The sequence below is a fragment of the Mirounga leonina genome, unplaced genomic scaffold (genome assembly GCF_011800145.1).
Source record: "Mirounga leonina isolate KUSES-001 unplaced genomic scaffold, KU_Mleo_1.0 Mir_178, whole genome shotgun sequence".
Classification (NCBI taxonomy): Eukaryota; Metazoa; Chordata; class Mammalia; order Carnivora; family Phocidae; genus Mirounga; species Mirounga leonina.
In genome coordinates this window covers 18,247,558-18,260,749 of record NW_023270464.1, presented here as the reverse complement: position 1 = coordinate 18,260,749, position 13,192 = coordinate 18,247,558, and the positions used below count along the sequence as shown (strand labels likewise).

The following is a 13,192-nucleotide window of genomic DNA, read 5'->3' as shown; positions in this document are numbered from 1 at the left end:
ACGCACGCCCAGGGGCCCGGGGGAGCAGGAGCAGGGGCCGGCGGGCTTCGGAAGCCTCAAGCAGCTCTGACCTCTGGCACCTCCCCAAGCCCCGGGGCGCAACATCTGTCCCCAGAAATAGCCGGGCGGAGGAGACGAGAGCGCGCCCACCCCTTCCTGGATACTCGGTCTTCTCTCTCTTCCTAGAAACCGGCCCTCCCCTCCAAGCGTCTAGCGCCCCGAATCCGCAGCAGTCGGTCCCCGCCCAGCCGGGGCGCCCCCGCACCCCACCTCCGCGCCCCCAGTTGCTCGCGAGCACCGCCCAGCGCCGGCGGCGGCGGCGCCCCGCGCCCCGCAGCGCCATCTAGGGGCCGGGCACCGCCTTCCTCCCTCCGGGGCACCCCCCGCAGCCCCCCGCGCGCGCCCCGAGCGGCTCCCCCTCCGGCCTCCCCGAGGGCGCACCGGCGGCGAGAGGCGGCCGGGCCTCGGGGCAGACGCGGGGGAGGCGAGCGCCGGCCCGGCCGGGCGAGGGGAAGCTGGCGATGGCAGCGGCGGGCGTCCGCGGGCGGCGAGGCGGCGGCGGGCGGCGCGAGGAGCCCCTGTGATTGGCACAGCCCGAGCCGGAGGAGGAGGCGCGGGGAGGGCGGAGGAGGAGGAGGCGGAGGAAGGGGGCGAGCGCGCGCGGCGGCGGCGGCGGCGGCGAGGAGCTGTGCCTCCACCTCTCCAGCCCCGGCAGGACGGGGGCGGCCGCCGCGGGCCCGGGGCGGGGACAGCACGCAGCCTCGCAGCGCACACCCCCGCCCGGCAGCGGCCCCGACACCCGGGGCGAGCGGGAAAGCGGCGGCGGCGGCGGCGGCGGGGGAAGGATGCAGGGGAAGAAGCCGGGCGGCTCGTCGGGCGGCGGCCGGAGCGGCGAGCTGCCGGGGGACGAGGGGCAGAGGAACAAGAAGAAGAAAAAGAAGGTGTCCTGCTTCTCTAACATCAAGATCTTCCTGGTGTCCGAGTGCGCCCTGATGCTGGCGCAGGGCACGGTGGGCGCCTACCTGGTGAGTCCCCGTGCCGACTCCGCCGCGGGGGCCCCCTCCCCAGACCGGCGCTCCGGCGACCGGCAGGCTCGAGGAGGGGGCCGCCCGGGCCCGGGGGCAGGCGGGCATGACCTCGGCCGGGCGCGGAGGTTGGCGAGTGGTGCAGAGGCGGCCGCCGGGGGAGCTGCCGGCCCGGGCCGCCGAGCGAGCGGGGAGCGGGCGGGACCGCGGATGCCGGCAGCTGCTCGCGCGCCCGGCGGGGGCCGGGGGTCCCCGGGGAGGAGAGGCGGCGGGCGGGTGGGCGTGAAGCCGTTCCCCTCTCCGCCGGGAAAGCGCAGCGGGAGGGTGACTTCAGGAGCCCCCTCGGGGAGGCAGGCAGCGCGGTTTTCAGGTGACCTGCACATGGGAAGAAAAGCCGGTTAGCATCCTGCGTCCTCTACTCTCCATTCCAGCCGCCTGGAGAACAAATCCATTATGCATCATTTTCTCCGGGCGCTTTCTCCATGCGCCAATTACGGGGGGATTTAACAGCTTAGAGTAAAATGCGCCCGAGTGTGGCCCTGATCCGCGCCACGGCTGCAGGGGGAATATTCCCTCTCCCTATCCCAATAGCCATCTTTCGGCTTCTGGGATAAAGTTACTCGGTACCTGGAGAGCAGCTGCGAGTTTGTATAGTTCTGCTACCCATGCTTAGACCTCGATTCCCCACCGTGGTCTCTCGCCCACAAGGGGGTTGCAGCATTTTGCACTATGTACATCTCTTTCATTTGACTTCCGAAGGGGGATATTAGTGCTCAAACGGCCCAGGGGTGCATAACGTATCAGAGGAAACAGCTTGTAATGACTCAGCACTGTCAAATACCTGCTTTGTCGCTTGGTCCTGCCCCGCGCAGGTGGTCCCAGCTTGAGTTAGAGAGGTGCACTTCTAGACCCAAGTACAGCCCTGCCTACGCAGGAGAAGTTTTTTTTTTTTTTTTTTTTTTTTTTTTTCAGAGTGTATAGTGTTAAATCATTACTTGGTGATTGACCTGCAACTGGAATCAAATGTCAAAGACTTTGAGTGTTAGTGAACAAGTTTGACGGAGATAGAATTGGACAAGATTTTGGCTGTTGGATAACCGCATCCACAGATAGAATTGTGCTCTACTTGATGTACCAGTAAATCCCTCCTTCCTGGCCTTGGGGTACAGTTAATGAGGGCCAGACTGCTGGGACAGGGCACCATTCATAAATGGTCTCCAAAGACTCGGGGGCTTGCTGTCAGAGGGAACTACGGGCAGGTTTGGTCTCTAGTGGGGGGTAAAGTCAATTTTGGGGTTATGACAGAGGGTTGTTCAAGCTCATCTCTCTCTTCCTGGGGTGACAGACTTACCGGGCTTCTGAAAATCAAATGCATTTCCTTTGCTCCTTGTGAGATGAAAGTGTTTTAAATCCCTGTCTCTGTGTATCCCTGACTTTTATGCTGCAGGTGAACCCTGTAGCCAAAAGCACATTTTCTTTTCTGTGTGGATTTCTGTTCTATAAAATGCACTTTTCTCTGTAGTTACAGTACAGACAGTACCTGTGGCCCGTGGAGTTTTGAGGTAGGAATCACTGTTTCTTAGTGGGGGGGGGGGGGGTCCGTTTATCACACCTTTTATGGAGGGTATTTGACTGTTAAGATCTTAAAATAGGTACATGTATTACCAAGGTGCAAATGTATATTAACAAAATATTTGGGGGCCTGTACTGGGAGCATATGCAAAGTATGTACTACCTAAGCGGGTCTGTGTTTCAGGAGGGAGGTAGTATATCAACGCTGCCTTCAGTTTAACAGTTTGTTAGTCTGAGACCCGTTTTGTTCAGTAGAGTGCATCAGTCACGTGTGGCGAACAGCCCAGAACTTTTCACACCATGAATTATAAAGGCACAGGCTTAGTTTTAGCTTGCAACGATCTAAGGCTCTTAGAAAGGAATGAGGCTGGGCTTCAACCAGATGAGTAGCCTAAGCTCCTTTAGAAAGTTAAGAAGCAGAGGCTGATGGCCAGGTGGATATATAGAGGCAGGGCTGGCACCAGGAGATAGAACATTGACTTGGATCCCAGAATAGGCGAGTGGCAGGCAGAGGAGGAAGTCAGTCCACATTTGGGGGCGAGGGAGGGCTGGCAATTTCAGCCTGGGCCAATAGAAAGGCTAGTTCAGAGGGGTAGGGTAATAGGAGTCAACAGGTGACCAGCAGAAAGGAGATGGAGGCCCAGGAGAGGACAGGCCTAGGAAGTGGAATTCATTTTGATCACTAGGAGTGGAGGCACAAGGTTCTCAGGGCTAGGCCTTGCCCGGCCGCTGTGGACTCCATTGCCATCCGAACCTCGTGAAAATAAATAGTTGGCTTGCCAGGCTTGACCGGATCCTCTTGCTGTGGGTTTTGCTCTTCTGGGCCCCTGGGGGGTTTTCTGTTCCTCTGTTATTTTGGAGGTGGAATGAAAAGTCTGTTATTCCTTCAGCTGTGTGAGACTGCTTTATGGTTAACTTGGGAACCAAGCATTGTAGGATGTTTGCAGGAGAAGCAGATTTCTCCCTGTTAATTCATCATGGCTTTCTTAAGGAACCCGAGAGCTTGCTTTTGTAGGTGATCACACACACAGGGTCGGTGTGCAAGGTGTGTGTTATATATGATCTTTGCGTTGGCAATCAGCCTGTCCCTCTGATGAAGCATTTTCAGATACCTGAGGAAGGGCACACCTTGGGACGCTGCCAACAATGCTTGCTTTGGTCGGGGGCGGGTGGTGATCGAAAGTTCTGTGCCCAGTGATGTTATTTCCTATTTGATCCCCCAGTAGTCCACCTTCTTATTTTGTCTTCCCAGATGCCTTTTTTTTTTTTTTTTTTGACATTCGGAGGCTTCATTTCATTTCTCCGTTTACTTTCTGAGATTGCCCAGTGTCTTCAGTGACACCGGTGTGGGCTTCTCAACTGCGGAGCTGAAGGAGGAAGTTGCCTGTGATTTGAGAAGCAACTTTGAAAAGCAGGCAGGACTGTGTGTGTGTGTGCGCCTTCCCTCAAGAACCTGCCTAGGGAGGAAACTCAAGGGAGACTTGTATATGAGACAAACATTAATTGTTAAGCTAGGCAGGGGACCAGCAGCTTTTTGCCTGGGTGTGGGGGGTCTCCCAGGGGAATGCAGAAGGCTTTTGAACCCCGACACCCAGGCTCTGTGATCCTAGAGATAAGGTAATGTGCCACCCCAGGCCCGCTGTGGATTCTGAAATCTGTTACACTTGCAAGTGCTTGAACTGGAAATCATGCTCCAGATCAGCCAACAGTCCCAGGAATGTTCTCTCCTAGTCACTGAAACGGCCTGACTGGCCACGGGATATTTTTTGGAGCAGAAGAAGAGAGACCCATCCAGTTGGGTCAAGAGTGCAATTTTCCTTGACTTGGGTCTTTGCTTCTGGTCGTTCCAGTCTGAACTGACCTACTTGCAAGGATGTGACATCTGCTAACATCTCGGGCCCTTTGGAGAAGGCGTAGGCATGTGGGAACTGCTCGGAGAGAAAGTCAGTGTGTGTGCGCGTCCTGGTGATGCGTGGAGACCCACTCAGGTGTTTCCAGCCATTCGTGGAGGGTAGCCCTGCGTATAGAGGTTCGCATACATTCTCAAATTTCTGGGGACTGGAATAGATAAGGCTGCGTGAAGGAAATGAAAGCCCCTGACACCCCTGGGCAGTTGTGATCGAGGCTCCCTTACAAAGGCATTTGAATGTCTTCAGGATGAAAACTTAAGGCGGTGGCTGGAGGAGTCTCCAGCCAGGGTGGGGTGCTCAGGCGGGGCCTCTGACCCAGGGGTGGGCATTTGCCTGTTGAGAGTTTTGCATACACTGAGTCTGAGGTTGTGCTGATGACATAATGAGCTGGATGAATGAGTGCATGTCACAAAGCTGATTGATGGTCCCTTTTTAAAAATTTTGGGCCCCGAGAGCATTGCATGGCTTGAGTTACTGGTAAGGTGAAACTGCAGGATTTGTTAGTCTTTCTTCTTCTTCTCCTTCTCCTCCTCCCCCTCCCCCTCCTTCTCCTCCTCCTTTTTTTTTTTTTTTTTTTAAATCCCAAAAGAAGCATCATTTTGAAGATGGGTATTTGCCTCTTTTCCCCAGAAGCAGACAGCTGAGAGACATTTTTAAAGTCCTTGTCAAATTAGTATGATGACTAAGGCAACTGTGTTTTACTTAATCAAATTATTTTACACACTTACGGTTGCTCAAAGTGACAAATTCCCTGCCATTTGCATAATTACTGGATAGCCCCAGGTAGTAAGAAATAAAATTACCCTGATTTTTTTTTCCTTGCTGTTTGGTTGCAAATGTTTAGCTAATAATTATTTAGGGGAAAAAATGATCTCTGAAAATTCCTTTCAACCAGCTTTGTGTACACAGCTTAGTTTCTGTAGGGGTTTTCTCTTGTGTGTTTAACAGTCCAAGAAAGTGAATCAGTTGTGAAGTGAGCTCCATCTCTTTTCCTGAATTTTGTAACTCTCCCACATTTCCATTTTAGATTCCTTACAAAGAGGATGACCCAGAGTCCTCTCCGCAGAGGCACTGCCTTGCTAATCAGATGCCCAGCATTTAAACTCATCTCCTTGCCTGCTGCTGGAATGGTATAGCTCTGTGTTAAACTGGATAAATTTCCACTGGTGCAAAGGCAGTTCGAGCAAGAAGGTCTCAGAATTTCTCTTGCTCATCCTAAAGCAAGCTTCGAAGTACTGCCTTGTTTAGGGGAGGGGCTCACTTAGCAGAGTAAGAGTAAGTATAAGGTAGAGCAGAAGCAATTAGGATACAGCCACATTGGATGAAGATGAAGGCCTTGAATAAAGAAAAAAAAATCTGTGAATGTTATTGGTTAATTGCCGACACTGGTGTTCCTTTCAAGGTCGGGGCCAGGCCTCCTGTAGAAGCTGGGGAATAGCAAGGACTCCTGCTAAACTGACCCACCGACCGTTCCTTGGATTAAGGAGGGCTCCTTGAGGTGCCAGGCAAGGGGGGTGGGGCCTGCCAGGTGACTGGGCAAGCAGGTGTGCAGAAGATGCTCCCCCCTTGCTGGCTTGGAGAATAAAATTCTACCAGCAGTATTTCTACTTCCAACTTGCGGAGTACATTTTAACTTGCACAGATTTAACTGCAACACATTATTTAATAAATAACCACATTCCTCTGAAGTAGAGTCGAAGTACTTACCACTTCTACTCACTTATATTTTGTACGCGTACTTTATCACACTGTGTATATTAATGTGTGCGTTATATGTTTACATATATACGTGTTCTTGGACAGGGTTACATACGCCAAATACTGTATGCTTTCCTTTTGGGAAGATGTTAAGGGACATTTCAGTGGTAATTCTGATTGTGTGGCTTAAACACAGATTTAGAATGCCCCCAAAGACAAGTTACCTATGTTCTGTTCCCCCTCAGAAAAGTTTTTGGCAATCCCTAGGCCAGAAAGATAGCATCCTAGTCCTTGTAACTTAGTTTTGCTTTCTGTTTCTATATGTGCACCTACAAAATAGGTAATAAACAGGAAAAAAAGAATGGCATCACTGACTTTGGTTCACAGGAGAAGTGAATTGGTATATGGTTTGAGAAACTTGTATTCTATGTCACCTAAGCGTTCGTGTGTTTGTGTAACAGGCAGTATTGCTGAATGGTTAAAACTCCAGATGACATGGTGAAAACTTCCAGACGGAGACCGACAGCACCTGTGACAGTTGTGACTCAATGGGGTGAGCTTTAGAAGACCTGGGGTTCACTCCCATGTTCTCCCCTTCTCAGCTCTGTGTTCTCAGGCTGATTACCCAACCTCTCTGTGCATTGGTTTTTCATTTTAAAACTGGGATCATAATAGTACCTAGCCTCATAATGATTATGTGAGCACTCACGGAGTTGGTACTTATAAAGCACTTTGAATGCTAGCTGGCACATAGGGCTCGACATAGACAAGCTATTAATAATGACATGGTTATATATATTGACTGCAGACACTCAGTTTGTAGCCCCAACAAATGAGAAATAAAATTATTTCAATCAAGCGTTGATTTGGGTGTAGTGAATTGTACATCAAGTAGTTTCCTATTCTGCATGAACGTTTTGTCTGGGAGGTAAAAGGTTTTTGGTAGGAAATACCAGTACCAGTTGCTAATTCTGTTTATTCCCTTATTATAAATATAGCAATCCGTTTTATCTTAAAGACACTATAAAAGTTACCAGTCATGTGGGGGAGGAGCCTACTCTAGTAATGCTTATGCTGAGCATTTATAATCAGTGGGTACTTTGAGGTGGGTGGAGCAGGGATGGTGCTCGCGCGGCTGGGAGGGACAGGTGCCCTGATGCCTCGCTTTGGGAGGCCCTGTTATCTGTCGCTCTGGTCTGTGGCCACAGGATGGGGAATACTTGACAGTCTTCTACATTGTACGCAGCCGAGGAGCAGTGAAAAGAGTTTTGGATTTGGAGTCAGAAGACCTGCATTTGAACCTGGACCTTCTACTTCCCAGCTCCTGGTGACTTGACTTAACCTGAACCCCAGTATCCTCATCTGAAAAACGGGGCCTGTCTTACCAATGGTTGGGAGATTGAAATAAATGGACGCGTGATACAGTGTTTCTCATAGGGTATAGGATTCGGTACTTGCTTTAACGCTAACGACCATAACCCTACTTGTTGACCTTGGCACAACAGAAGTCCTTCCCAGGGGACTGAGGATTTGCTTCCTAAATTGGAGATCTGGGCCCTTGTAGCTTTCTCTGCGACTCTGGGTGAAGGGTGGCCACTTCAAGGCAGCCTGGGGTGTCAGGAGGGGGTATCGGGGGACATCTGTTAATGGACATTTGCTGCCCTCTGGGCAGCCTTGTTTAAGATGAGCAACCTTGGGGCTCAGTCCTGTTTGCCTGGGGGGCTCAGGGCTCATGCCACACCCACCTCCTCCTCAGCAGGCACAATTGTGGGCATTTTCCTCCTCTTGATCCTTTTTTGTTTTTCAGAAGCCGAGTGAATGAGCTCTTGATAAGAGTGTCGTTTCTCATCCCCTGGATTCATTCCCCTTAGCTCATGATGATCGTTTAGGGGGGACACCTTTGTACAATGCCGCTCACCTTTCCTCCCCAGGTCTGGTCACCTCTGTCCTTGGGAAGGATAAGGAATGAACCACGCTCTTCTCAGTGAATCAAGTTGGCAGTGGCTATTTTAGGTGAGTTCATAGGCTCACGTTCCAAGTGCCACAGGCTTCACAAGAGAGCACACTCTCTTGAGGACCACTGCATCCCCAAACCCTGGTGGCTCGGTGTCGACTTCACCGAGGAAGAAGCCCTCTCTGCTTCCGAAGGCCCTGGACCTTCTGCAGCCACGGCTGGGGAGTAAGCAAGCTTGGGGGGGCCTTCATCGTGTGCAATCCAGGGACCGTATACAGAGCGGAAACCTTCCACGGGGTGCAGGCAGAGTCTCTGCAGTTGGCTACTTCCAGCTTCTTTGTTTCTGTTCTTCTGTGTGGCTTTGAGTTGCGGCTTTCTGAAAAGGGTTTAGTAGCTCAGTTTTTTAATGGGAATGATGGTCACCAAGCTGGCTCTTTTCCTGATATAACCAGACATTCCCCTTTGAATAGGATATGGTTACTTCACTAAGACATAATAGTTGATCATTAAAATTTGGGGGGGGAGGACTTAGTACAAAAGTCCCATTTATGACTTCCGCTTAACACTTACTGAAAATATTTAAAAGCCAAAGGCAGCATAGGTTGCTACAAGCCCTAGTTTTTGAATGGGGCTGGTGGGGGTCGGGCAGATAGTGTGGTGCCCACTATCTTCATAAATAACCTGCCAGTACCTCTCCAGTGCTCTGTTCTCCTGGGAGGTCATATCCCCAGTGGCATTTCAAGATACCTGGTAACAGAATGGAAGAGTATTGAGTGTAACAGGGATGTCTTCTTTCCTTAGTGTTGGGTTTTGTTGAAATCCTTGCCATGGGCACACTGTGAATCCTGGAAACAAGCAGGTGTCCCCAGGATGTGGCAGCAGGTGTGAGTTACTGTGCAGGAGAACGAGTCCATTCTTCGTGCATCTATCTGTCCATCCGTCCACACTCCCTACGTGAGTTCTGTACGACGTGCTGGCAGATTCTAATTTGTCTGGCAGGTTGCCCTTTGGGACGGGTCTCCGGATAATGAACCTGGCTGTCCAGGTGACCCCGGGCACTTTTTGTTGGTAGGTCTAAAGCCCTTTGTGGCTCTCAGTTCATAGCTACCTGAGCTCCTGATTGTGCAGAGTTAGCAGAAATAGGAAGGAGCCGAGAGCAGGCTTTCAACAAATAGTCCTGGGGAATATAATAGACTATTAGGCAAACTCCTCCCTCAATCCCTGCCCACACAACTACAGGAACTTAAGCAAGAGAGAAATGATTATTTTTACCTCCATTTCTGCACTGGCAAGGTCGATGTAGGGAGAACAGTGTCACAATGGTGCTTTTCAATTAAAGACTATTGTACAATGTTCTTGGGAATGGCTATTGTCTTCCCCTCCTCCCCCCTTTGGAAAAGGCTTATGTAAAACAGGCAAGCTCCTCTAATTGTTGGATTTGCTCCCCCATCCTGACACTGCTGCTTTCCCATCTTGGGCTGATTAGAATGAGAAATTACCACCTTGAATATAAGCAAGTTGAAATTGGAAAGCTGCCCTCTGACTGATTACATAAGCTTTCAACTACTGTACCTGAAATCTCATGTTTACCTTGCTGAGAATTCTCTTAATGAAGATACACATTTCTAAGCAGCACGGACGCATATGTTTTTATTATGTAAGCTTCAATTATTGTGATGCAACCTGTGGGAAAAAAAGAATGGCGTTGATGAGCTCAACTCTCCGTTGGCTTTTTGGGTCAGAGAATGATTGGAAGTAGACCCACAGAGCCCCCTAGAGACTCCCCCCTCCCCGGAACTTTGGACCACCTGATGCTTCAGCACCAGCACCTTCTCCCCGGGGATGTACAGGTACACCCTGGGTCTGTGGTCCCCGCCACTCTCAAGGTCGCAGAGGGCAGGTGTCCGTGCTCATGCGATTCAGCGGCATGTCCGTGGAATACAGCCACAGTCGGTTGCGATGGGCTTCGCGGTTTGGCCTTTTTGTTTCCGAAAGTGCTGCTGGGATGGCCTTTGGGATGGACTCTGTCTTGTTTTGTGTAACGTGCTGGTGTCTCCTTGTGGCTCATCGCACTATCTTCTCCTCAACGCCATAACTTCCGTGAGGTGCACAGCGTGGCACGCTACGTGGTCCATTCCAGATTTCCAGCCTCCTGAACTGTAGACAGCAGCTTGTTTTGTGGCTGGGGTGGGGCGCTGGGAGAAAAGACTGAAAGTAAACTAGACCAGTTGAAACAGATCTAGGAGAGTGGCAGATAGGCCTCCACTGTCATTATGCAAAACATTGAGGGCCAGACGCACAATTTATTGTATGATTTATTGCCGGGCACTGGGTGCTGCCTCCTCCCCAGTGTGGTAAATACTGTGTCGGCTGGGAGGCTTAACATGCCAACAGCAGTTTTTCCGTCAGCCGAAGGGAGGATATCTTTTGGAGACAAAAACCATAAATTAGCACCTTCGCTTTACCTTGGCCAACCCGTGGAGGTGCATATAAATCGAAAAGTCTGCAAGCAGTTTTGCAGCTTTGCCGTTGGCGGTGAAGGGGAGCCGGTGGGGAGGTCCTCCTTGCTGCATGCAGCTCAGAGTGGTGTGGGGATCCAGCAGCCCCGTGAGCCTTCTGAGATGCATAGGTGGAACGGATTGTCCAATCAACATACCGTCCCTCTGTCCCAACGTTGGCATGGCTTGTATTCTTAGGTGTCTTTAAAAATAACATCGCCCAAACTCTGCCCCTGTTGCTTTCATCTTAGGCAAAATCAGGGCACAGGAGTAAGTAATTTCCCCAAATGTGCAGTCCCACTCTCCAGAGTTAGCCCACAGTAGCCAGCAGGGGTGAGCAGGTGAGCAGTCCAGAAGAGTTTTATTTTTGGAGATAATGATTATAAACACATATAAATAAAAATAATGTTTTGGTGACTGCAGGGGAAAAATCATTTATTTCTGTCTTTTAAAATATTCCTCCTCTTTTTTTTTCTTTTTTAAACAGACTCTGTTTCCTAAAAGGCATCATACCTATTCTTAATCGGGTGAACAGATAAAAATACATACGTCTGTATTTCTCTGTCTTCTGATACTTCCAGTTTCACTGGGAAACGCTTTTGTCACTTAAGTACCAAAGCAGCCATTAAAAACACGGCGAGGGCTCCTGGTAGCCAAGGCTGTCAGGGAGACCATTCGGTGTGACAAGGGACATATTTTAGATCCTCCAAAAGGAAGCCGAGTGTTCTTGTGTTCAGGTCTGTCGCCTCTGTGACTGCTTTTCTCTTTGGGCCAACGGAGCTGAGCTCTCTGGTGGTCACGGTGGTCAGCTCAGCTCTTTCGCCTCCTGGTTGGTCATTGATTTTCTTCTTGCCTCCCTAGGCTGGCCCCTGACTCCACCGGGGCCATGCTTCGCCAACCCTGGCAGGGTATCATGGTCAGAGCTGCGAGACCTCTGTCAGGGTGTGCTCCCCGAAGTCAAAACCCTGGTCATTCCCAAGTAGGACTCTTGTGCCGAGTTTATGCCATGGACACTGTCTATACCCTTCTATGAGTGCCTTCCTTTGTTGGCTTCCCTCCATCCTCATTCAGGGGGTGATGCAGCTGAGCTCTCCGCCCCCTACAGGCTAGAGAGATCCAGTCCCACCTGTGACCATGGGCTGTATGTTAATTCCTGCCCTCCTGGACCCTGTTGTATTTTATTTGGGAGTGGGGTCTTCACATCCTATTTAAACATTTTCCTTCTTTGGAATTCAGAGGGCTGTAGGGGCATTGTCAAACATTTTCTGTATCTCAGATGTGAGACCAAAATTGGGTTATTTTTTCTCCCTTAGATATAGAAAGGTGTGACGTGAGGTTCAGAGACAGTGACTTGGACTGTTTATCCTTTGGTTGGAGGTGGACTTGGACCCAGGGGTGGGAAGGTGGATGATAGGAATGTGTTTCCAAAGGAAGAAATGGGATGTGTTGGTTTCCTGGGGCTCTGATGAGATGGATGACCACAGACTGGGTGGCTTAGAACAACAGATTTATCTTCTGGCAGTCCTGCTGGCCAGGAGTCTGAAATCAGGGTGTTAGCAGAGCTATGCTTCTTCTGAGACTCTGGGTAGAATCCTTTCTTGCTTTTTTGTAGCTTCTGATGGTGGCCTTTCATCTTTGATGTTCTTAGGTAGACTTTGCACCGCTCCCATATGTGACTGAGATCACAGGGCATTTTCCTTCTGTGTCTCTCTCCTCCTGTTAGAAGGACATCATTCATATTGGGTTAGGGCCTACCCTAATGACCTTATCTTACCTTAACTATATCTGCTAAGACCTTGTTGCAAATAGGGTCACGTTCACAGATAACAGGAATTAGGACTTCAACACCATCCTTTTGGGGGGACACAATTCAACCCATAATACCAGGGGAGAAAAAGAGCAAAGGCCCCTAAAACGGTCTGATGGTACAAAGAGGGAAAAAAAAAAGGAAAAGACAGATTCTTTGCCCTCGTTAGGGTTTGGGGTTGGGTAGGAAGATTATGGGATGTTGTTGGTCGGCTTGTCATTCTTTGCAGAAATTCTGCCCTGTGACAATCCTTGCTTCCTTTCTCAACAAGTAAGGTGATAACTATGTTTCCATCTGGGACGTGGTGGTTAGGCTGTGGAGTGAGCCTGATTGCATTAATGAATAGCTTTGAACAAACCCTTTCCCAGTTCTGGGCATAGCTGAGTGCAGGGATTGGCCTGGATGAGTACGGGATCTGATTAAGGGAAATCCATGTAAAAAAAACAAAAACAAAAACAAAAACCCTAGAAATACACGTGGGTGAGCATTATGTGTGTATATATTTAGAGTGTGTGTAGTATATCTCTCCCGCTCCTTCTACCCGGGACTCCTTAATAGGAACCAGGCCCAGTAAAATGTCCAGCTGGCCCTGTCCCCTCCCTGAAGTCCTGTCCGATTCGGTGAGACTGGAAGAGAATGTTATCACTGTGCCAGCCAGCCCCAGATTTGGCCAGGTATGTATTACTTTAGGACCAGACACCTGCATTCTAATCTGATTCATTTCATCT

At 50.3% G+C, this 13,192-nt stretch overlaps 1 protein-coding gene across 5 annotated transcripts in view; it reads left to right on the top strand.

Moving 5' to 3' along the window:
* The first annotated feature begins 712 nt into the window (after window positions 1-712).
* The window catches only part of SLCO3A1 (solute carrier organic anion transporter family member 3A1), a 305,060-nt gene continuing 292,580 nt past the window's right edge, over window positions 713-13,192 (top strand). For 2 of the 5 annotated variants that reach the window (XM_035024065.1, XM_035024066.1), the window contains exon 1: window positions 713-1,025. In XM_035024065.1, the coding sequence (XP_034879956.1) occupies window positions 846-1,025 (180 nt within the window). In that variant the 5' untranslated portion in view covers window positions 713-845. The remainder of the gene's footprint in view (window positions 1,026-13,192) is intronic. The other 3 variants (XM_035024069.1, XM_035024067.1, XM_035024068.1) reach the window with 3 other exon arrangements.